This window comes from Triticum urartu, chromosome 4A (genome assembly GCF_056163025.1).
Source record: "Triticum urartu cultivar PI428250 chromosome 4A, HENAU_Tu73, whole genome shotgun sequence".
Lineage (NCBI taxonomy): Eukaryota > Viridiplantae > Streptophyta > Magnoliopsida > Poales > Poaceae > Triticum > Triticum urartu.
Window position 1 is genome coordinate 425301485 of NC_141876.1, and position 24967 is coordinate 425326451.

General features: G+C 40.8%; 1 protein-coding gene across 1 annotated transcript; it reads right to left on the minus strand.

Annotated features, from left to right (window-relative positions):
- LOC125551885 (uncharacterized) lies at positions 1-11433 on the minus strand. The gene is made up of 16 exons (XM_048715273.2): positions 11077-11433; positions 10303-10497; positions 10131-10205; positions 9871-10035; positions 8515-8678; positions 6779-6997; positions 4861-4987; positions 3718-3906; positions 2782-2868; positions 2512-2666; positions 2077-2196; positions 1753-1978; positions 1118-1177; positions 855-1028; positions 655-764; positions 1-484 (listed from the first exon to the last, which is right to left on the minus strand). Exons 1-16 carry the CDS (start codon positions 11260-11262, stop codon positions 319-321), a joined length of 2418 nt encoding a protein of 805 aa, XP_048571230.2. The 5' UTR covers positions 11263-11433; the 3' UTR covers positions 1-318.
- Positions 11434-24967: the final 13534 nt, after the last annotated feature.

Genomic DNA, 24967 nt, shown 5'->3' on the forward strand with positions numbered 1-24967 from the left:
TAGCAAAAAGTAAAACGTTGTTGAATGCTAGTTTAGCCTACAAAAATGTATTCTATTTTGATACGGAGGTAGTACATGCCATGGAGATTCCTACGGCTCAGGTGCTGAAAAATAACAATCTCATGGACAAAATTGTGCTACAATCCGACATAGCCCCTAATATATATATTTTTTCTTTTCTTTTTGAAGACACAAGCCCTAACTAATAGTCTACCACACAACGTTAGTTCATGGCTTCATCCAGACGTCGTCCTTGACATACCCATCTTGTCATCATAGAGAAAATCCTTAACCGCCTTCATCCAGTGGTTGTACGAGTTATCGAACTGGTGAAGAGAAGAAAATAACCAATGAGTAGACAAGAAATCCAGCCAGAAGGATCCCTCCATAGACAAAAGCCTGGGATGACTGTTTCGGGTGACTATATTCAATGCTGCAGCACTTCATCTTGTCTCTCTCCGCAGAAAGAACACGTTCTACATACCTGCCCAACCAAAAAATTGTAAGAATGATTCCAAAGAAAGGGTAAATATGGAGCAAATAAATCACCAAAAAACGATTAAATGTTCTTTTCTATACAAGGTTTAACGGTACAAGGAGTAAAGGCAGAATAGCTAGTTGGGGACTGGCGACATGCAGATAAAGTTAACATACTGTTCTGTAAATATAGTGCTCTGAAGGATGTCGGAACTGTTTTGAGAAGCATCAACCAGACGGTGGTCATACAGCAATGAAGATAGATCCACAAGTTGTTCCTCAAGCCTCTGAAATGGTGCAAACAGAAAAGCAAATCAGGTCCAGGCAGAACTTCCACACTGAAGTAGACTGATGCAGTGTATGAAACATGTACTTACATCCAGGTACTCTTCTAAACGTTCAACAAGGCCATGGGGGAAAGGCTCCGGCATTGTGGTCACCTTCTTATAGAATTTCTCTACCCATAACTCAGTGCTAGACTTGTTTTTATTACCTTTGACAGGTTCTCCTAATGGCGTCTTAAGATGATCTGACGCAAATGATTGAACGGACTGCAACAAACATCAAACCACAGTTTAGTTTGTCGTGCACGTCAAGAAAATAACCAAATGATGAGATGTTCAATTGAATGTCAAAGGACCTCTGATGTGTCCCTTATTTTGCGAAGAGCTGCATCAACCCGGGCATAGATTGTAGTTCTCTGCACATTAAAAAACAAAAATTGTCACAAATGAATATGACAACAGCTGACCGTAAGGTTGTACATGCCAGTTTAAATGGGTTGCAAAAGCCGGTAAGACGCATTTTACTATCAATAATTGCACTACCAAAGCATTTTGATGTCTATGCTACGCATGTATGTTGACACAGGTCGAGAAACCCGTGTTTGAACCAGAATTTATATTGGTTAAAATGGAAACCTGGTGATGGTGATTACAGAATCGTGATAATGATTTACGCATATACCCAGCTTTTGTGGACATAAATGGCAACGGAACAGCAGAGAAAATAAATACCGAACCTAGCATGCTCCCAACACACGTGGAATAATTATCAGAAACTGGCCCATGGAGGGGAAGAAGCAATGGGTGTATAGCAGGCCTGAGCTCGAGGTTTCACAGTTTCTGTTCCAGTGCAATGTACAGACCATAGAAAGCATGAACAAGTATTCTGACAGAGCCTCACTATTACATATGAGCATTTATCTCCCTCCCCTGCTCCTCTCATTGTACATTATTTAAGGGAAATAAAAAAGGTATTGTTGGTTAACATTACCAGTGCAACGTCCTGAAGGATTTGACTGATCTGAGAGGAGTTTGAGAATGGTCCAAAAGGATGACATCCAGCAGACCATAGCCAGTTCACAATTGGTCTTTCATGAATACGCGATGCCCGTTCATACGGTGCACTCAGACCTCCAACTGCGGAAGCCAAACCAGCCAAGATGTGACGCTGTGCTAGAGATGGATACGCAAACTGCCTAGTTGTTTCTGACACGTAGCTGCAACATAAGGGAGGCTTAAACATAGCAGCAACTTGAACTCATGCTGTGCAGGAATCAGTAGAACATTTTTTTCTTTACAGAAAAGTTTAACATACCTTAGAGGAATCATTTTATTGTTATGCTCCAATACAATGACAACATCTTTACTTGTCCAAACAAGGCTTTCCTCTTCCATCATAAGCTCAGCATCAAAATCAGCCAATGATAATACAAAGCTGTTGAGAAACAAATCAGCAAAAGTAGCAGTGCACCTTCTGCCTCAACAATGCATTCTTAGGACCTTAGTTCTTAAAATATCTTGTGAATAGTTCTACTTCTATGCACAAATTATACTTTACATTTGTTGAGTGCATAATTTGATAACTTCCAAATTTTACAATAAAACGGTAGGAGAAAATCCATGTGAACAGTGACCCTTGTCTTCTTATTGTTCTTAATTTATCAGTTGCAGTTTTATCCTTTTTTTATTTGCAGGAGCACAATATGAGTTTGAAATATTATACTTGCTCTCTTTGTGTGTAGTAGCTTACACTGGAATCACTCTGGTTCCATAAGTTCTGTACATGGCTCCATGTTTCTTTTTTCCAGCTCCTCGTTTTTCTTTCTTATTTCTGGGCATGTAAGATTCCCAAATAGGCTTGTGCTTGATAGAATCTTGTACATTATCTTGCTCATCCATCCAATGCTGTTGTTGACAAAAATTGTTTCTCATAGATAACACCCGTAATAAAAAACAGGTATTGTGATTCATGAAATTGACGTAAAATTCCAGTGTATTTCATACAGCAAATATTACACACCTGCTTCAGGAAGAATCTACTTGAGAGGGAAGGATCCGAGACTTCCAATAAACCAGCCGACAGCACATCGGCAGAACGTTCCATTTCCTGTACCAGTTGGTATAACCACCTCAGAATATTGCAGTTGAAATGTAAGAAATAAGCATTCTGGATCCATCTATATATTCTTCCCTCTCATTAGTCTGCTTTGTAGTGCTTCAGGTTTCACCATTTCATAAAAGCTATGGGACTCGTCCCCTGGATGATCTGGAAACAGAGGAACGAATGCGTCTTCGACAATGCAAGACCCTCGATAGATGCGCTAGTTGATAGGATTAAAGACAAGGCCAAATGTAGGGCAAAAGCTGGGGCACAGGGGCTGCGAGTAGTCTTGCCCGCCTCCTGGGATGTCCACTGAACGGAGGCGATAGGACTCTGTAAATATAACCTCCTAGGAGGCATGTACTCTCTCTCACCTTTTCAATGCAATGAAACGCAAAAATCACTTTGCGTTTTCTCGAAAAAAAATAAAAGCTATGGGACACGTTCAGTACGGTCTTATACACCTGGTGCCAAAAATGTCTATAATTTTCACTTGATTCAGCCTTCTCCCAGCACAAGCAGAAGATCCATGAATATTACGAATTATACAGTTGTCTTTTTTTATCCTTACGGTATTAGGAAGACATGGCTAACAGGCCAGGGAAAGCCGTATAGTTCTCCATGTGACAAGCTCTCATGCACCTATATTTACTAAACGTGGAAAATGGATAAATATATTTTATGCTATATAATTAGATGAAGATGTTATGTTAATTTTTCCAGAAGTGCCTCTTCAACCCAAGAAGCATACATCCAAGATCTGTAGGTGAGTAGGTCTATTAAGCTACCATAACGGAAATAATATCCTTGCAATTACAACATAATGCATTTGAATGAAGCTAAGATCTAACATACCTCTTTGAGTATTGCTCCATCCAAGTATGTTTTGGTACGGACGTGAAATCGACCATCACTCTTTGTTTCATGAAGAGAATGACTACGCATTGCTTTGGAGACCGCAACAGCTAACTTTTCATGCTCATGCAGTGCATGCGAACCAGAAATTACTATAACCTCCTGCCCAGCATGGACCATCTTCTTTACCTGAAAGAGTATGCATGGTGGTACTAACAATTCAGGTCACGAGGTTAAAAAGTATAGACTTATATATGCCCCGTAGATCGCTGATCAATAACCATGTGTACTTCATACTGCACAAAACAGGCACAGCATACTTTTTTCACTAATAAATCAGCCAGGCTAGTAAATCGCTGATCAATAACCATGTGTACTTCATATTGATTGTACTACTATTCATTTTCAACCAATAATGAATCATGATGATCTTGAGCTTCCTAAATTGGACAATGTGACAAGACAGATCTTCACTTCATACTTGCAATTTCCTTTTCTCCTACCAGGATCTAGGTAAAAAAAACTATTCACATGGATTTGCCACAGGCAATTATATCAATACAATTACTGCAAAAGGACTTTTCGAATGAAATCCCATTGGCACTACAGATTGTGAAATGATAGCTAACAGTCAACAACGCTGGAACTAATACTGATTGAGAAAGCTTTGCTCGCACCTCAATGTACTGTTTAAAATATATTACAAGGACTCAAGGAAACATCCAAGCCCTAGACCAATAGGAAAAGACCATAATACCCCTGACATCACTGTAATTGTATATATTTAGCGTTTTATTTCTGCCTTATTCTATTTCTAGAAGTGGACAATTTCTCCCAACAAATGAAACAAGGTACAATGGAGTAACCATAACTTTGTATCTTACTTTTAGCATGGTCATTCTTCCAGATGCAAAATTGCATTTGCTAATGTTTTTGGCACTCTTGAGATTTGCAATGCTATTTCATGTAAATGACAAACATATGTTTTTGCCCAATATAATAATATGCAGTCGGAATGCTGCTCCTACATATTAGTTGACTAGTACATGAACACAAAACACAAACTAGTGAGTTGACTACAGAATACTGTGGCTTCAGCCACCTGAAGATAAATTCATAATTCATGCAAGAAAGTCAACTAACCTCTCTTTCAATAGCTTTAACATCTATACTGTTGTTGTGGCCAGCTTGAAGAATATTGTACCTATTGTGGTTCTGTAGCACAATGATAGGTACAAGCAACCTCAATGTCATGTCAACAGTTTCAAACCTGGATTTTTTTAGAGATATCAGAATAGCAGACAGATAGAACAGTGGGTGCTTGAAATGCTTGACATGGCACTGCAGAGTGTCAGACTATACTCAATCTTAAAATAGCCCCCCCCCCCCCCCCCCAAAAAAAAAAATGAAATCCTAAGCTAAGTATACGAATCAGAAGAACGGATTAACCAGCTGTACATGAACTATGGAGTACAACTGGTGTCAATTGATTGTGTGCCATAGTTTTGCCGTTTCAACTATAAACAGTTTAGTTTTGAATGATTTTCGAATCTCCAATACTCCATACAAACTTAGCTCGTATTAGAATAAGGTTCCATTTGGCATTGGGTGGATTATGATTTCATTTGATTGAGCCGCTTTATCATATGTTCAAAGAATCTATGAGATCAAATTTAAGAAGGCCGCCATTGGATCACATGCTTTTATCTAATTTTAATGTGATTTACCAATCAAAGTAGTAGCCTACCTTTGACAGATTCTTACTTCACAGCACCACTACAAATATGCAAAGCACAGCACAACAATAGCAAACTGAGCCTGTGAAACTGGGCTTTCACGCCTAGAAATGACAAAACAAACCAAATGAACATCTCTTTTGCAAGGATGCGTGATAAAATGCAGAAATGAAAACAAGGTAACCTAGTTTATGCTACAGGCTCCAAGTGGGCAAGATGTGCGCAAGGAACTGAAGACACAGAAGACCGTACTCAGGTACTGACATGATTTAACTTGTTCCCGATTCCTGAATGTAACTTCTGCTTTACTAAATACTCCCTCTATAAACAATTATAAGACGTTTACTTCTCTGTGAATATGCTGAGAAGTGAAGTTATTTGAGAGAGAACTTTTTTTGAGATCTAGAGAGACAACTGAATTATTTTTTTGGAGAGAACGTGAAATACTTCAGACAAAAAAATAGTTATTGTGATCGAATATCCATTTCTGAGCCCAGGCTCATCTGCACCCGGTGAAGAGAAAATTCACAAAAAATACAAAAAATCAAAAAATCAGGTTTTTTTTGCATGGTAGATAATTTGGTGCGTGAGGTGCACTCCAAAATTTCAGATCATTTGGACATATGAGTAGCTCTCAGCAAAGAAGACAAATTGGCAAATTGGGTCAGAACAATACATGAACAGTAAACTTTTTCACAGACCCCAAAATTGTTTTTTTTTTTGCCAAGAGCTACTCAGTTGTCCAAATGATCTGAAATTTGGAGCGCACCTCACACACCAAATTATCTTCCATGAAAAAAAAATCAGAATGTTTTGAATTTCTCTAGTATTTTTTTTTGTATTTTCTGTTCATCACGGGTGCAGCTGAGCCTGGGCATCGAATCGCCTCGTCCGTATTATGATTGTCTATTAACTTTGTCAATCTCTCCTACTTAAAAAATACGTAAGGTTCTGTCTTACGGTATTTTCCTTCGTCCTCCCTCCTCACCCCACCTCCGCTTCCGGTTTTGCCTTTTTCCCACCGTTTTTTTAAACCACCTCAGCTGTCCGCATATCCCACATCTTACTGGTTTACCAAATAAAATCATTTCTTTTGGTAAGTCAATAAGTACTGATTCAATTGGTAGCTAAACTCTATTTTTAGCACTTAATCACCCTAATGCCCCTGTTGCAACGCACGGGCAATTATCTAGCCTACATAAAATATATGATATTTCAGTTATTCATCACTGATTTTTTTTCTATAACTAACATGAGCTATTACTGGGAGCAGAAGTTCGATTCATATATAATGTTTTATGAATAACAGAAATTTTCAGTAATACCTGATATCAGGAGCTATTACGTGCTCAATGGTGGTTGAAATTAAACCTGCAAGCTGCCCAACAAAAATATCTTGTGTTGAACTGGCACTTGGAGCAGCAAGTCCTCTTGGGAAGATTATATTTGACAGCCGCGGCATTGACCTATAACTAACACTGCCTTCTTCACTTTCTATTTTCCCATATGTACAAGGGCCTGCTGACAGATCTATTACAACAAATCTGCAAGGAGTAGCAAGTCGTCATTTAGAGGATTCATTACTTAGCTGCAATCTGATAAACTACTCTAGGGCATGATATAAGACAATAGCTCTAACATGTACTCCCTCTGTCCCAAAGTGTCGCTGATTTAGTAAAGCTGTACTAAATCAGCGACACATATTCTGGGACGGAGGGAGTAACAGTTAATAGTACAGCATGACACTCTTTCTATTAAACGATTTTAGGGCATGATAAAAGAAAATAGCTCTACCATGTAACAGTTAATACTACAGCATGAAACTCTCAAGTCTTGGTGGAAAAAAACTATGCACATAAAATAATCTATGATATGTAATTCAACGAGTCATGGCAACCAGGGTACAAACTTCTGTTTTTGTTTAACCCTTGACCCTGCTAGTACATCAGAGACCAATTATTTCCTGGCCTAGTCATTATATCAGTTTTTTTCTCTTTGTATATATTCCGTAAGTGGTGTTCCTTCATATCCAATAATCACTCCTGTATGCTTACCTCCAAAGTAGCATATAGTTAATCCAAATTTCAGTTAGTTTACAAATACCAGGTCAAGTTGGGGTCACCTAAAATGATGGGAAATGGCTGATTCCTGCCAGGATTTGCAGCCCTGATAGCTAGCTTACTAACAACCAAGCAACAAGAAAAAAGTGAATATGCTTTATCTTTTTAAGTGAAGCTGAGTAAATGTCAGGGCCTCCCTTACAGGTTCCATTAAAAAAAGTGATGCTGAGTAAAGATGGTCTGGCATTATTTCCACTACAAAGCACATCCTTCGCCCTTTGGGCAAACTACCCCCTTTGGAAAACGGATATCAGGTTCAGTAGGATGTTATTTTTTGACTGAAAGATCCAATAGGGCCTTTTACAGCTTAGTTGTTTTCAAAAACAGAAAACAAGGGGATAAAACTTTTTGCAATCCCCACTGCTGGGGCAGAAAGATCATTGCCATTAAAAACTAACGTACTACTACTACCTTCATTTCAAAATATAGGGTGCACTTTAATCCGTCAAGACAAGCCTTTGACAGTGATTAGTAAGTTAATATGTAGTCTATGTGATGCAGAATGAAAGTTATAAATAAATATATATTGTTGAAAATAAATCTTGTGACAATAATCTCATGTCACATAAACCACATACTAACGAAGCAATTGTTGGTCAAAACATTGTCTTGAAGAGACAAAATATGCCTTATATCTTGGAGGAAGGTGTACACATTAAGGAAGAAAGTGACAGCACATGAATCTAATGGTATAAATAACGAAACAGAAAGGATCGTGAAAACAAAAAAGGAATCATCTGGCAGGACAAGTGCAATGCAATGAAGCAGCAAGTAGAATAGGAATATTGGTATGGTTTTTCTCTCCAGATTACGCTTCATATCGCTCTTGCAATCATGCACTGGGCTGAAGGGTTGTCACATTTAGTGAGTTAAAAATGTAAATTCTTGACCGTCAAGGTTTCTTGCAAGTCGTAAAGAAAAAATAGTATAATAACTATTACCTTCCAGAACTCAGCCAAACTTGAGTTGCTCCACCTCCATTGTACCGGTAACGATAGATGTAATCCGCTTCTTGCTTTTTTAGCTCTTGTTCTGTCAGTCCATTAATTTTACTATACATTAAACTGTCAAGATCAACTCCTTTGTTCCGAGGATCCATTCTGACCTGCCAAGGAAGAGCTTTGTCAATGTTGATTACTATTCTCTAAGTATAATTGTATAAGATACAAGGATGGACATTGAATCCCATGTTTTCTTTCTGGACAGTTCACTAATGATTGCTGGGCTCTTATCAATGTCTTTTGGGAGTCCTTTTGCATAGTTTCCTATTGTTACAGAAGGCTAAGGATGCTGCCTGAGCATGACTATCTTTATCTTAAATGTTGTTCGAGGTGTTGATAACCATTGGCTGCTGGCATATATAATTACAAATAAACGATATATTTTATAATATCCATCAAACAAATTGAGATGGATAAATCGTTCGACCTGAATATGTTAGAACTTATGAAAATGTGAGGGTACTGTTCTTCTAAGCAAAGTGAATATAGTTCAGGATGAAAGTCATGAAACTCCCACTTGTTAAATCAACTTATTTTCCTTTGTAATACCTTCTGTGCAGTTTCTTTCGTATTTCAGCAGGGTCCCCTACATTCTAAAAGAATAATTGTATGCATATTTTGTCTCTGGCCAGTTTACTAAGGATTGTTGGGCTCTTATCAATGTCTTTTGGGCTCATCTATGCATATGCTCCAATTTTTAGAGAAGGCTAAGGATGTTGCATGAGCATGACTATCTCTATGCATACTGTTCAAAGTTTTGATAACCGCAGACTACCAGCATATGTAGTTACAAAGAAACACATTAATTATTTAATTATACCATCAAACAAATTTAGATGGAGGAAATTGTTTGGCTTGGATCTGTTAAAAGTGAGAGTGTTTTTTAAGGATAGTGAGTATAATTCACATTCAGAATGCAACTCCCACTGGTTACCTTCTTTTCCTTTCTCTTCTTATGTACTCCCTCCGTCCGGAAATACTTGTCGCAGAAATGGATGAAAATGGATGTATTTAGAACTAAAATACGTCTAGATACATCCATTTCTCCGACAAGTATTTCCGGACGGAGGGAGTATTATCTTTTGTATAATAACTTTAAAATAATTTCAGTAGGGTTCTTCTCTTCTGTTTCCCTCAAATAGTAATAGGAAAATAAACAACCAGAAGAATTAGTCTGTTTACTCAATATTTCCAAAAGACTACAAGTCTACACACGAATAATAGCTATAATTTGCATGCAGGTGTGAAATGAATTAGAAAAGTATTTTATATAGAACAATATACAAGTGTACGTACCTTATCAAAATTAACAACAAATATTGCAACAGGTACAGGCCTATCCATCTCAGTTGCAGAGCGACCAGGCTCCATATCAAAAATAAATGAGTATAGCCTCTCGAATATAGGTTCCACTACAGTTGCTTCTACCTCAAAGAGAGGGAATTCCCTACCATATTCACTCTGTGGGGGACAAAATAGTTAGTGTCATGTCTTGTGTCAATCAAGATCTGAACAGCGTTTAAAGATACTTTTGTAGGGAAATAACATATTTCTACCTCTCTCGCAGTTCCTGCAGAAACCATAGCCTCCTTCAGTGACTTCTCAAGCGAAATAAGCTCTGGTTGTCCAGCCTAACGAAGCAATAATTTCAGTAATATCACTGGATGAAGACAAGACCTACATGGTGGCGAAAAATAATCTACATGACCATCGTAAATGAAGCCTTACCGCTATGACATTATACATGATATGATGCTCAATATCAATTGGCTCCCCTGTCTCGAAACAAGAGGGCCTATGGAGTGGAAAGCTCATCTTTAGGAATTGCTCAAGCTTGTGCCCATCCAAAGGGTATCTATACCCTCCATCACCGTTGAAACCAATCAGAACAACGTTAACCTCGAGGGGCACTTGAAATGGAACCTGCAAAATTCCCCAAATGTGTTTATAGAAGTTCAATCTTTAATAAAGTAACACCACACATGTTTTGGAACACACAGGGATTTGAGCAGAGAAATAGGGAATTATTACAGATACATCACTACTGTTTGCTCAGTTTTCCTGGTTATACGAGCACTAGTATGACCATGGCAACCGATTAACTAATGTCAGGCTCGATTTAATCTACGGTGCCCCAAGTCCCAGGCATAATCCATAACGCAAACCCATGTGAACAATCTCACACATCTTCGCAGCCAGAGTCTACATGTATATATTAAAAGTTCAAAATTGGGAAATTTTGACACGTCCCACAATAAAAATTGCTCTCGATATCACTGACGGAGAGAACCGAAATCCGGTGGCAGGTGCGGATCCCATACACGCGGGAGTGGTATTCACCGCACCGCCGACCGAGATCGGATCCATTCGAGCTCAATTACTCTGCGCAGATCGCGTCTGCAGAGGCCACGCGCGAGGGGGATCGGAGAGGTTTAGCGGGGGAGTGGCGGGGCGATTGGGGGGGCGGGGGGGGGGGGGGGGGGGGGGGGGGGAGTGGAGTACCTCTGCGCGGGTGTGGAGCATGCGGCGAACGTCGGCGCGGACGCTTTCCTCGACGTCGTGGAAGGCGCCGTGGTGCCAGTGCTCGTGCCCGGGGTCCCGACGGAACGCCTCTCGCCGCGCCGCTGCCGACGCGGCGGCGGTGACTGCGAGGAGGAAGAGGATGCGGAGGAGGAGGGGAGGCGCCATGGGAGGCGGGGAAAGAGAGGCGCGGGAAACCCCCTAGACTGGGGGAGCTTCGCCGTGGCCGGCTACGAGGTAGTACTGGGCAGGCGGAGGAGGGGGCAGAGCGGTCGGCGGCACCACACGGTCCACGGCGAGTGCGTGCGGGCGTTTGCTGTCTCGGCTAGGCCGTCGTCGCTTTGAGATTAGTGGTGTTTGACTTGTGTGGACTCGGGATCGATGGATCTGTTTTTGTAAAAAGAAACACAGTTTTTTTACAAAAAAATCTGCTTTTTTCGAGAATCTGCTAGGCTTTATTCATCAAGAGGTACAAATACAGGTATTAGAGCATGGTTAATAGTATAGCCGGCTATATAATATTGACATGTCATATATAGTCACTGACGGAGTGCTGGATAAGGGGTGTTCGACATGTCCGTTGCGCGACCTATGGGTTGGGCCGAGGACCCTCCCCCCTCCCTCCTAAGCTTATCATCAGTGGGCTTCGTTCATCTGGGCCACATCGGGAAGAAATGGCGTGAAGACTTAACGTATACTCCAAGACGTAGAGATGGTCTTCGACACGATTGCCCTTTAAATGCAATTGACATCATGTAAACCCTAGATACCCCCGGTGTCTATATAAACCAAGGTGTTAGGGTCTTAGAGGGACAGATTCGCATCCGATCTCGTGGTAGATCACCTATACTTTGCACCTCAGCCGCAATCACTACAACAAAGCAAGACGTATGGTTTTACCTCTTCAAGAGGGCCCGAACCTAGGTAAACATCGTGTCCCTGTGTCATTGTTACCATCTAGCCAAGCCTACCTGATCGGGGAACCCTACCCGAGATCCGCCGGACTTAGCTCCGACATTGGTGACCCATACAGGTCCCTCTAGGAAATCGAAACGGCTCGATGGCTTGCAGATTGACGATAGCATCGGTTGTGGTATGGCTTTCTTCACGGGACAACTCTTTGTCTTTGGCAATATTACTCTTTACGCTGGTTAGACTGGCCACCTGGGTCAGATCGAAAATTATGCTTCAGGCGAGATCATCAGATTTGAGAACCTCAAGTATGCCACGGATTCCCGCAGCGCTCTCGCGTTTTCGTGCTGGGTGTCAGACCAGCCTAAGGACCGCCCTGACGCCTCCATCAAGATCTCGGATTCAATCCTAGATCAGGACCACTCCATGGATCACACCTCGGATTTGGCATTGAGCTCGGAGCTGAGTACTGTGTCAATGGGTCAGGCATCTATCTTGACCAACGAAGACCCTGAGGCCATGTTAGATCGGACCTCAAGTAAACTTTAGTTGAGCCCGACTTTTGATCAGGATATGGGCGAGGCGGACAAGGCGCTTTTGAACAATGTTAAATCGGATTCAAAGCCTCGTCATCTCGGACGACTGAACCTTGGTGTACGATCAGATCTAGGAAAACCAGGGAAGGCTAGACTTTTTAGCCCACCCTCCACCCACCTAGTCGCTACCATAAAAAAACTTACCGATGTTTTAGACAGTGCCTCTGAGGAGACCACCGACATAGATGAAGACATCGGCGAGATGTCAGATATCGCTCCACCGCCAGCCATCAACCATACCGGCAGGTGGACCGCAACCTCCACCTATGATGTCTACATGGTAGACACTTCCAAGGATAGAGTGAAGGAAATATGCCCTAGAGGCAATAATAAAGTTGTTATTTTATATTTCCTTATTCATGATAAATGTTTATTATTCATGCTAGAATTGTATTGATCGGAAACCTAAATACATGTGTGAATACATAGACAAACAATGCATCCCTAGTGAGCCTCTACTTGACTAGCTCATTGATCAAAGATGGTTAAGGTTTCCTGACCATGGACATGAGTTGTCATTTGATAACGGGATCACATCATTAGGAGAATGATGTGATGGACAAGACCCATCCATTAGCTTAGCATATTGATCGTTCAGTTTTATTGCTATTGCTTTCTTCATGTCAAATACATATTCTTTCGACTATGAGATTATGCAACTCTCGGATACCGGAGGAATGCCTTGTGTGCTATCAAACGTCACAAGGTAACTGGATGATTTTAAAGATGCTCTACAAGTATATCTGAAGGTGTTTGTTGAGTTGGCATAGATCGAGATTAGGATTTGTCACTCCGAGTATCGGAGAGGTATCTCTGGGCCTTCTCGGTAACACACATCATAAGCTTGCAAGCAAACGACTAAGGAGTTGGTCATGAGGTGATGTATTACGGAACGAGTAAAGAGACTTGCCGGTAACGGGATTGAACTAGGTATGCAGATATCGACGATCGAATCTCGGGCAAGTAACATACCGATAGACAAAGGGAATAACGTATGTTGTCATAACGGCTCGACTGATAAAGATCTTTGTAGAATATGTAGGAGCTAATATAAGCATCCAGGTTCCGCTATTGGTTATTGACAGGAGAGGTGCCTCGGTCATGTCTACATAGTTGTCGAACCCATAGGATCCGCACGCTTAACGTCCGATGACAATATTGTATTATATGAGTTATGTGATTTGGTGACCGAATGTTGTTCGGAGTCCCGGATGAGAGCACAGACATGACGAGAAGTCTCGAGATGGTCAATAGGTAAATATGGATATATAGGACGATAGTATTCGGACACCGGAAGTGTTCCGGAGTGTATTGGGTATTTATCGGAGTACCGGAGGGGTTACCGGAACCCCCGGGGGGAACATATGGGCCACATGGGCCATGGGAGGGGAGCACTCCAGCCCACAAGGGGTGGCGCGCCCCCCTTATGGCAGGAGGCCGAATTGGAGAAGGAGAAGAGGGGGTTCGCCCCCCCCCCCTTCCTTCTCTTCTTCCCTCTTCCCTTTTTCCTTCCAGCAATTATGGTGGGGGGCGAATTGGGGAAGACCCCAACTAGGATTCAACCTACTTGGGGCGCACCCCTTGGCTGCTCCTCCCTCCACCTATATATATGGGGGCACCCCTAGCACAACCAGACAATTGCCTAGCCGTGTGCGGCGCCCCCCTCCACCGTTTACTCCCACGGTCATATCTTCGTAGTGCTTAGGCGAAGCCTTGCACGGATCACTTCACCATCACCGTCACCACGCCGTCGTGCTGATGGAACTCATCTACTACCTCAAAAAACTTGCTGGGTCAAGAAGGCGAGGGACGTCACCGAGCTGAACATGTGCAAAACTCGGAGGTGACGTACGTTCGGTACTTGATCGGGCGGAGCTAGAAGAAGTTTGACTACATCAATCGCGTTATCAAACGCTTCCGCTTACGGTCTACGAGGGTACGTAGACACACTCCCCCCCTCGTTGCTATGCATCTCCATGGATAGATCATTGCGTGTGCGTAGAATTTTTTTTGTTTTCTATGCAACGTTTCCCAACAGTGGCATCCGAGCCAGGTCTATGCGTAGATGATATGCATGAGTAGAATACAAAGAGTTGTGGGCGGTGATAGTCATACTGCTTACCACCAACGTCTTATTTCGATTCGGCAGTATTGTGGGATGAAGCGGCCCGGACCAATCTTACATGTCCACGCACATGAGACCGGTTCCACCGACAGACATGCAACTAGTTTTGCATAAAGGTGGCTGGCGGGTGTCTGTTTCTCCTACTTTAGTTGAATTGAATTTGACTGCGGCTGATCCCTGAAGAAGGTTAAAACAGCAAACTTGACGAAACACCGTTGTGGTTTTGCATATGAATACTCGTGGTGACAATGGGGTATCATATTGATTCACTTGATATGTGTTTTGGCACTCAACTTGCGGATTCCCGCGGTGACATTGGGGTAATCTATGCATAGGGGTTGATGCACGTTCTCGTCTTCTGTTTCTCCGGTAGAAATCTTGGGGCACTCTTTGAGGTTCTTTGTGTTGGATTGAGTATTATGAATCTGAAATTATTTGGTGTTATTTTAGTACGAACTCTTGGATAGATCGATCGGAAAGAATAGTTCGAGGTGGTTTCGTACCCTACAAACGATTTCTTCGTATGTTCTCCGCTAGATAGGAACTTTGGAGTGATTCTTCGTCGCACTTTGAGGGGTGGTTATATGATCCAATTATATTTGCATTGTTGAGAGATTGCACTAGCGAAAGCACAGACCGTAGGCCTCATTTTCAAGCATTGCAATACCGTTTGTGTGCCCGTTTACTATTTGCTACCTTGTTGTTTTTATCTATTCAGATTATAAAAATATATTTCTACCATTAATATTACACTTTTATCACCATCTCTTCGCCGAACTAGTGCATCTAACAAATTACCATTGTATTTGGTGTGTTGGGGACACAATAGACTTTTTATTATTTGGTTGCAGGGTTGTTTGAGAGAGACCATATTCATCCTACACCTCCCACGGATTGATAAACCTTAGGTCATCCACTTGAGGGAAAATTGCTACTGTCCTACAAAACTCTGCGCTTGGAGGCCCAACAGGTGTCTACAAGAATAAAGTTGTGTAGTAGACATCAAGCTCTTTTCGGGCGCTGTTGCCGAGGAGGTGAGTTCTTGAAGGTATATCTTTAGATCTTGCAATCGAATCTTTTAGTTTCTTATTTTATCACTAGTTTGGTTTATAAAAAGAAAACTACAAAAAATGGAATTGAGGTTGCATCATATTATTGATCATCTTTATAATATCTTTCTTGAAAATGATGGTTCGGAAAATTGGGCTCAATTGTTAGAAGAAGAAGTCAATAAAATGTTTGGCACAAAATATTTGAATGATGAGCATGATTGCAATGTCGTTAGTATGAATTCTTTGAATATCCATGATGCTAATGATATGCAAAGCCATAAGCTTGGGGATGCTATGTTTGATGAAGATGATATTTTTAGTCCCCCGAGATTTGATGTGCAACCTATTTATGATGATTATAACGATGAAAGTGGATTTGGAGAGGTCGTGACTTTATTTAGTGATGAATCCACCATTTTGGAAGAGGTTGCAATTGATTATGACAACAAAGTTGCTGTCTATGATGACTATGGTGATGACATGTATGCTATATTGAATAATGATAACCATGAAACTTGTCATCATGATTTTAATCTTCAATCCCATGATAGTTATTTTGTTGAGTTTGCTCCCACTACTATTCATGAGAATAAATTTGCTTATGTGGAGTGTGAGAAAATTTCTATGCTTATGTATCATGAAAAGAATGCTTTATGTGATAGCAATTTTGTTGAATTCATTCATGATGCTATTGAAAAATATTATGAGAGGGGAACTTATGCTTTTACATATCTCAATAATACCAAGTTTCCTCTCTTTATGTTGAAAGTTTTGAAGTTGCACTTGTTTTGCCTTCCTATGCTAGTTGATTCTTGTTCCCATAAATTGTTTGCTCACAAAATACCTATGCATAGGAAGTGGGTTAGACTTAAATGTGCTTGCCATGTGATTCATGATGCTCTTGTTATGTTTCAATTCTTATCTTTTATGCGAGAATCATTGAAATCATCATGCCTAGCTAAAAGGCATTAAAGAAAAGCGCTTGTTGGGAGACAACCCAACACTTTTACCTATTGTTTTTGTGTGTTCACATAATTAGGCTACTGTAGTAATCATGTTTTATTGCTTTTGTTTCAATAAAGTGCGAAGTAAGACCTTTGGGATGGCTTACAGTGATAGTTGATTTAATCTTGCTGAAAAACATAAACTTTTGCGCTCAGGAAAACAATTCTCACTTTTAACAGAAGCATGATAAAATGCTGATTCTTTTTGAAGAAGATTAATAGAAAAATTACACAGGTTTTCCTTTTTTTCAGAATTTTTGGAGTAGTAGAAGTATGGTTGGAGTACAAATTACTATAGACTGTTCTGTTTTTGACAGATTCTGTTTTCAATGCATAGTTTACTTGTTTTCTAATTTCCATGGCTTATATTGCTCGATATAAATTGTGAAAATGATATGCTACAGTAGGCATTGTGTGAGAACAATTATGAATATTGTCTCTGATAGTACCGAAAGTGAAATGGTTTGCTCTTTATCATACTAACCTATCTCACAAAGTTCTGTTAAGTTTTGTGTAATTGAAGTTTTCAAGTTTTGGGTGAGATGTCTATATGAGGAGAATAAAGAGTGACAAGACCCTAAGCTTGGGGAAGCCCAAGTCACCCAAGGTAATATTCAAGGAATATCTAAGCAACTAAGCTTGGGGATGCTCCGAAAGGCATCCCCCCTTTCATCTCCAACATTATCGGTAACCTCACTTGGAGCTAAGTTTTCATTCGTCACATGATATGTGTTTTGCTTGGAGCATCATTTTATTTTTTTAGGATTTGCTTCCTGTTATTTATAATGATGTTTTGCATCTTTTATTTCAATAAAAATGGCACTGATAGCCTTTACTATGCTTATTTTACAAGTCTACATGTTGCTGTTTGAAAACAGAAAGTTTACCACTGTTGCAAAAATTCCCTAGAAAAGTCAGAATGTGATAAAATGTTGATTTTTTTGAAAAATAAGCTCTGATAAATTTTATACAGTGTGGTATTTTTTTTCATAATTTTTGGAGTTTAAGAAGTATTGATACTCTTGCATTCTTTACAGACTGTACTGGTTTGGCAGATTGCTGTTATGTTTGCATTGTTTGCATATGTTTGCTTGTTTAATGATTCTATTTGAGGATAGGAGTATTAAATATGCAGAGGCATTTAGTGTGACATGTTGAATAATAATTTTAGTGATTTTCTACAATAAAGAATGACAAGATCTTTGCATTGGTTTATACTAACTTATCTCATGAGTTCTTGTTGAGTTTGTGTGGATGAAGCTTTTGAGATTTAGGAAACTGTGATATCAGAGGAATTAAGGAGACACAAAAGCTAAAGCTTGGGGATGCCCAAGGCACCCCAAGATAATATTTCAAGAAGTCTCAAGCATCTAAGCTTGGGGATGCCCCGGTAGGCATCCCACCTTTCTTCTTCAACAATTATCGGTTTGTATCGGTTGAGCCTAAGTTTTTGCTTCTTCACATGAGTTGTGCTATTCTTAGAATGTCATTTTATTCATTTTGCTTGTTGTTTTAATAAAATACTTAGATCTGAAAGTTTTTAAATAAAATAGAGTCCTCAAATAGTTGCTAGGGAGGCTAGGTAAGTGGCATTCACATCCCGTCAATGAAGCTCTTTTCTATGGAATTGCTCTAGTGCTTCACTTATATATTTTTTAGCACGGTGTGCTTTAGCATTTTTGAAGGAATTCTCTCTTACTTCACTTAAATTAATTTGAGAGAAATAGATATTATGCTCATGATCTTCACTTATATTTGTTTGAGCTTATCAAAAGCAATACATGAAAATTAGTTCCAAAGTGATAGATATCCAAGAAGGACATGATAAAAACTTCCATGAAGATCATCGGACAAAATAAACTTGATTCCTCGTAATAGTTTTGAGATATGATAATGTGATATGTGAGTCATGTTCATGAGTAATTATGCTTTAGTAAGAATATTGGTGTTAAGATTTGTGATTACCTATGCAAGCACGAAAGTCAATAGTTGTGCAATGAAATTACATGTTGCTTGTGGTGCATTATTCGGTGTTAACTATGCTCAATGCTCGCTTATGAGATTATTGGTTTCTTGGTTGGTCGCTTCTCAATCTTTTGTTAGCCTTCGTTTTGCACTAAGTATGATCACTACTTGTGCATCCAAAATCCTTTAAACCAGTTTTGCCACATGAGTCCACTATACCTACCTATATGCGGTATTATTTTGCCGTTCTAAGCAAATTTGTATGTGCCATCTCTAATTTTCAAAATAAATTTCTCTTTAGTGTGCTCGTACTGCTCGTGAGGCGGTGAGGGGTGGCCAATATTTTCCATGCTAGATGTGTTATTCTCACGATGCGTGTTTATTCACTTGTCATTGCACGAGAGTAAGGCAAAGGTATTAGGGATGCCCAGTCCCGAAATAAAAAATGAATTTAATTTACGTTGTCAAATAATAAATTCCTTGGAAAGTGTTGGTATGGAGGGCACCCGTGGATATGGTTAGCCATGGAAAGTGAAAGTATGGTGGAAAAAGGAATAAACTTTATTTTCTGTTTGGGAACCACCTATGATATATCTAGCATGGAAAGTGTTGGGAGCTCTAAGTCGTTTTCGTTGGTGGGAAAAGTATGCCTCTCAAATCTCTCAATTTTTGCTTTGAGCTCTCGCACCTCTACAAATCCCTACTTCCCTCTGCGAAGGGCCTTTATTTTACTTTATGCAATTTTTTTTTAGTTTGAGTCTCCATCTTCTCTCATAAAGAACCAACTAGGAGGCACTATGATCATACTTGAGCATTGGGTGTAGCTAATATGCGAGTGTGTTTCATGAATGGATCAATGATTGAGCATGATGGGCTAGGGATAACTTATTTTAGCGTTGATATTTTGAAAGACATGGTTGCCTGTTGGTATGCTTGAGTATTAAAGTCCTCATGTCAAAACTAGACTATTGCTTTGAACCATATAAAAGTCCAAATGTTCATGCTACAAAAGACAAGAGTTTATGATGAATATGATAGGTAGCATTCCAGAACAAAAATTCCATTTTCAATTGCTACTTTATCATGATAAGTTTTATGAGAAAGAGTTGTTGTTATGATGCTAGGAAAAGTGATAGAAATTATCATTGATCAAACTTATGCACTTTGCTATCATTCACACTTCATAAATTATTCTTTTATCATTTACCTACTCGGGGACGAGTAGGAATTAAGCTTGGGGATGCTGATACGTCTCCAACATATCTATAATTTATGAAGTATTCATGCCATGTTTACAACAATTTTATATGGTTTTAGTATGATTTGCATGGAACTAACCTAGACTGACGCTGTTTTCAGCAGAACTACCGTGGTGTTGTTTTTTGTGCAGAAATGAAAGTTCTCCAAATGAGTTGGAACTTTTTGATGATTTTTTTGGAACAAAAGAGAATCCCGAGGCTTCGTGGGTGGGCCAGAAGAGCCACGAGGAGGGCACAACCCACCAGGGCGCGCCTGGTGGGCCTGGCTTGCTGCGGTGGGTTCTGCTCACCTCGAGGCCCATCTTAGCGTGAAACCAACGCAAAAAAATCCTATAAATAGAGATACCATCAGGGGTTAACCTAGTCAGAAGTTCCGCCGATGTAAGGCTCTGTAGCCACCAACAACCAATCTAGACCTTTTCTGGCACCCTGCCGGAGGGGGGAATCATCTCCGGTGGCCATCTTCATCATCCTGGTGGCCACCACGATGAGGAGGGAGTAGTCCACCCTCGGGACCGAGGATTTGTACCAGTAGCTATGTGTTTAATCTCTCTCTCTCTCATGTCCTTGAGATGTCACGATCTTGATGTATCGCGGGCTTTATTAATATAGTCGGATCATATGGTGTTTTCCCCTCTCTATCTTATTGTGATGAATTGGGTTTTCCCTTTGAGATTTCATTGTTATCAGATTGAATACTTTTATGGATTTGATAACACTTGATATATGTCTTGCATATGAATACTCGTGGTGACAATGGGGTATCATATTGATTCACTTGATATGTGTTTTGGCACTCAGCTTGCGGATTCCCGCGGTGACATTGGGGTAATCTATGCATAGGGGTTGATGCACGTTCTCGTCTTTTGTTTCTCCGGTAGAAATCTTGGGGCACTCTTTGAGGTTCTTTGTGTTGGATTGAGTATTATGAATATGAAATTATTTGGTGTTATTTTAGTATGAACTCTTGGATAGATCGATCGGAAAGAATAGCTTCGAGGTGGTTTCGTACCCTACAAACAATTTCTTCGTATGTTCTCCGCTAGATAGGAACTTTGAAGTGATTCTTCGTCGCACTTTGAGGGGTGGTTATATGATCCAATTATATTAGCATTGTTGAGAGATTGCACTAGCGAAAGTATGGACCGTAGGCCTCATTTTCAAGCATTGCAATACCGTTTTTGTGCCCGTTTACTATTTGCTACCTTGTTGTTTTTATTTATTTAGATTATAAAAATATATTTCTACCATAAATATTACACTTTTATCACCATCTCTTCGCTGAACTGGTGCACCTATACAAATTACCATTGTATTTGGTGTACTGGGGACACAAGAGACTTTTTATTATTTGGTTGCAGGGTTGTTTGAGAGAGATCATCTTCATCCTACACCTCCCACGGATTGATAAACCTTAGGTCATCCACTTGAGAGAAAATTGCTACTGTCCTATGATGACCCACAAGTATATGGGATCATTTGTAGCTCTTTTCGATAAGTAAGAGTGTCGAACCCAACGAGGAGCAGAAGGAAATGACAAGTAGTTTCCGGTAAGGTAATGTCTGCAAGTGCTGAAATTGTAAGTAGCGGAGTAGTTTGATAGCAAGATAATTTGTAACGAGCAATTAACGATAATAGTAACCAAAGTTCAGCAAGGTAGCTCAATCCTTTCGAGGCAAAGGACGGGCCAAAACGGTGTCTTTTGATAACTAAAGCGTTCTTGAGGGTACACGGGAATTTCATCTAGTCACTTTTGTCATGTTGGTTCAATTCGTGTTCGCTACTTTGATAATTTAATATGTGGGTGGACCAGTGCTTAGGTGCTATTCTTACTTGAACAAACCTCCTACTTATGATTAACCCTCCCGCAACCATCTGCAACTACGAGAAAAGTATTAAGAATAAATTCTAACCATAGCATTAAACTTTTGGGTTCAATCGGTCCCTTACGGAATAGCGCATAAACTAGGGTTTAAGTCTGTCACTCTCACAACCCATCATCTAATTGCTACTCCATAATGCATTCCCTTAGGCCCAAATATGGTGAAGTGTCATGTAGTCGACGTTCACATGACACCACTAAGGGAATCACAACATACATACTATCAAAATATCGAACACATATCAAATTCACATGATTACTTGCAACATGATTTCTCCCGTGACCTCAAGAACAAAGGTAACTACTCACAAACGATAAACATGCTCATGATCAAAGGGGTATTAAATAGCATATTGGATCTGAACATATAATCTTCCACCAAATAAACCATATAGTAATCAACTACAAGATGTAATCAACACTACTAGTCACCCACAAGTACCAATCTATAGTTCCGGTAACAAGATTGAACACAAGAGATGAACTAGGGTTTGAGAGGAGATGGTGCTGTTGAAGATGTTGATGGAGATTGCCCTCCCCAAGATGGGAGAGTTGTTGTTGATGATGATGACGATGATTTTCCCCCTCTGGGAGGGAAGTTCCCCTGGCGGAATCGCTCCGCTGGAGGGCAAAAGTGCTCCTGCCCAAGTTCCTCCTCGAGGCGGCGGCGCTTCGTCCCGAAAGTCCTCTTATTTTTCTAGGTAAAATGCCTTATATACCAAAAGATGGGCACCGGAGGTGGGCCGAGGAGGCCACAACCCCCCAGGGCGCGCTAGGGGGACCTGGCGCGCCCAGGTGGGTTGTGCCCACCTGGTGGCCCCCTTTGGTAGTTGTTTGCTCTAGTAATTCTTATATATTCCATAAAAATTCCTTATGAAGTTTCAGCTCATTTGGAGTTGTGCAAAATAGGTAGCCTGACGTAGCTTTTGAGGTCTAGATTTCCAGCTGCGAGAATTCTCCCTCTTGGTGTGTACCTTGCATATTATGAGAAAAGGCATTATAATTACTCCAAAAAGCATTATTATGAATAAAAACATCATAAATAACAGTAAGAAAACATGATGCAAAATGGACGTATCAACTCCCCAAGCTTAGACCTCGCTTGTCTTCAAGCGAAAACCAAAATCGAAAAACATTTCCACATGCTTTGAGAGAGAGAGGTGTCGATAAAAACAAAATACGGACATAGAAGCATCATGTTGATTATTATAACAACAACAAAATTAAACATAGGACTTTTATCATAGAACTTTTATCACATACTTCTCATGAATAAGTAATAGTTCATCACACAATCGAAGTATAAAGCAAAAACTCTATTAGAAACCAACAAACTATGTTCTCAGTCAACTTTGCAACTGCAATTCATCATCTTTTTAGGAAGAGTCACGGGTCGGAGCCTTTAGGCAAGTCCACATACTCAACCATCATATAGTCTTCTATGATTGCTAACACTCACCGCGTACCCATGAGCAAAACGTTTCAACCGGACACATATAAAGATAGGGGCTTATGGTTTCGCCTCCCAACATACTCACCTCAAGGGTGATGTCAACAATAATAACTCATGCCACCCATATTCAACTGGACATATGTGCCTAGATCTTTCCTCATCACATGATGCTTGCCAAAATAGAAAAATAAAAGGAATAGAAAGACAAACTTTGACTCTTGCATAAAAGTAAAAGATAGGCCCTTCGCAGAGGGAACCAGAGGTTGCCATGTGCTTATTTGTTTGTATGCTCAATCCCTTAGTGCAAAAGAACGTCATGTTACATTGCCCCTTGTGATAGCTGAAAGATCGTGGATGTCGCCTAAAGGGGGTGAATAGGCATTTTAAAATAATTACGGTTTAGGCTTGAACAAATGCGGAGTAAACCTAGCAGTTAATTTGTCAAGCACAAAACCTAAAACAACTAGGCTCACCTATGTGCACCAACAACTTATGCTAAGCAAGATAAGCAACTATGAGATAGCAAGATATATGACCAAGAACAATATGGCTATCACAAAGTAAAGTGCATAAGTAAAGGGCTCGGGTAAGAGATAACCGAGGCACGCGGAGACGACTATGTATCCCGAAGTTCACACCCTTGCGGATGCTAATCTCCGCTTGGAGCGGTGTGGAGGCACAATGCTCCCCAAGAATCCACTAGGGCCACCTTAATCTCCTCACGCCCTCGCATAATGCAAGATGTCGTGATTCCACTGTTGGGGATCGTAGCAGAAATTCAAAATTTTCCTACGTGTCACCAAGATCAATCTATGGAGAGACTAGCAACGAGAGAGAGGAGTGCATCTACTTACCCTTGTAGATCGCTAAGCGGAAGCGTTCAAGTGAACGGGGTTGATGGAGTCGTACTCGTCATGATCCAAATCACCGATGATCCTAGCGCCGAACGGACGGCACCTCTGTGTTCAACACACGTACGGAGCGGAGACATCTCCTCCTTCTTGATCCAGCAAGGGGAAGGAGAAGTTGATGGAGATCCAGCAGCACGACGGCGTGGTGGTGGAAGTAGCGGGATCCCGGCAGGGCTTTGCCAAGCACAAGCGGGGAGGAAGAGGTGTCACGGGAGGGAGGGAGGCGCCAGGGCTTCAGGTGCGGCTGCCCTGCCCTTCAGCCCATGGGGCCCTCCGGGATAGGTGGCCCCACCCGGTGGACCCCCGGGACCCTTCCGGTGGTCCCGGTACAATACCGATGACTCTCGAAACTCTCTCGGTGGCCGAAACTGGACTTCCTATATATAAATCTTTACCTCCGGACCATTCCGGAACTCCTCATGACGTCCGGGATCTCATCCGGGACTCCGAATAACTTTTGGTTAACCGCATACTAATATCTCTACAACTCTAGCGTCACCGAACCTTAAGTGTGTAGACCCTACGGGTTCAGGAGACATGTAGACATGACCGAGACAACTCTTCGGTCAATAACCAACAACGGGATCTGGATACCCATGTTGGCTCCCACATGTTCCACGATGATCTCATCGGATGAACCACGATGTCGAGGATTTAATCAATCCCGTATTCAATTCCCTTTGTCTATCGGTACGATACTTGCCCGAGATTCGA

Coding starts and splice junctions, on each gene's coding strand:
- LOC125551885 (XM_048715273.2), bottom strand. CDS start 11,262: ATGGCGCCTCCCCTCCTCCTCCGCATCCTCTTCCTCCTCGCAGTCACC. Junction 3,907..4,860: donor TTAAAGCTATTGAAAGAGAG/GTTAGTTGACTT, acceptor ATACTCTTTCAG/GTAAAGAAGATGGTCCATGC. Junction 1,979..2,076: donor AATAAAATGATTCCTCTAAG/GTATGTTAAACT, acceptor CTTATGTTGCAG/CTACGTGTCAGAAACAACTA.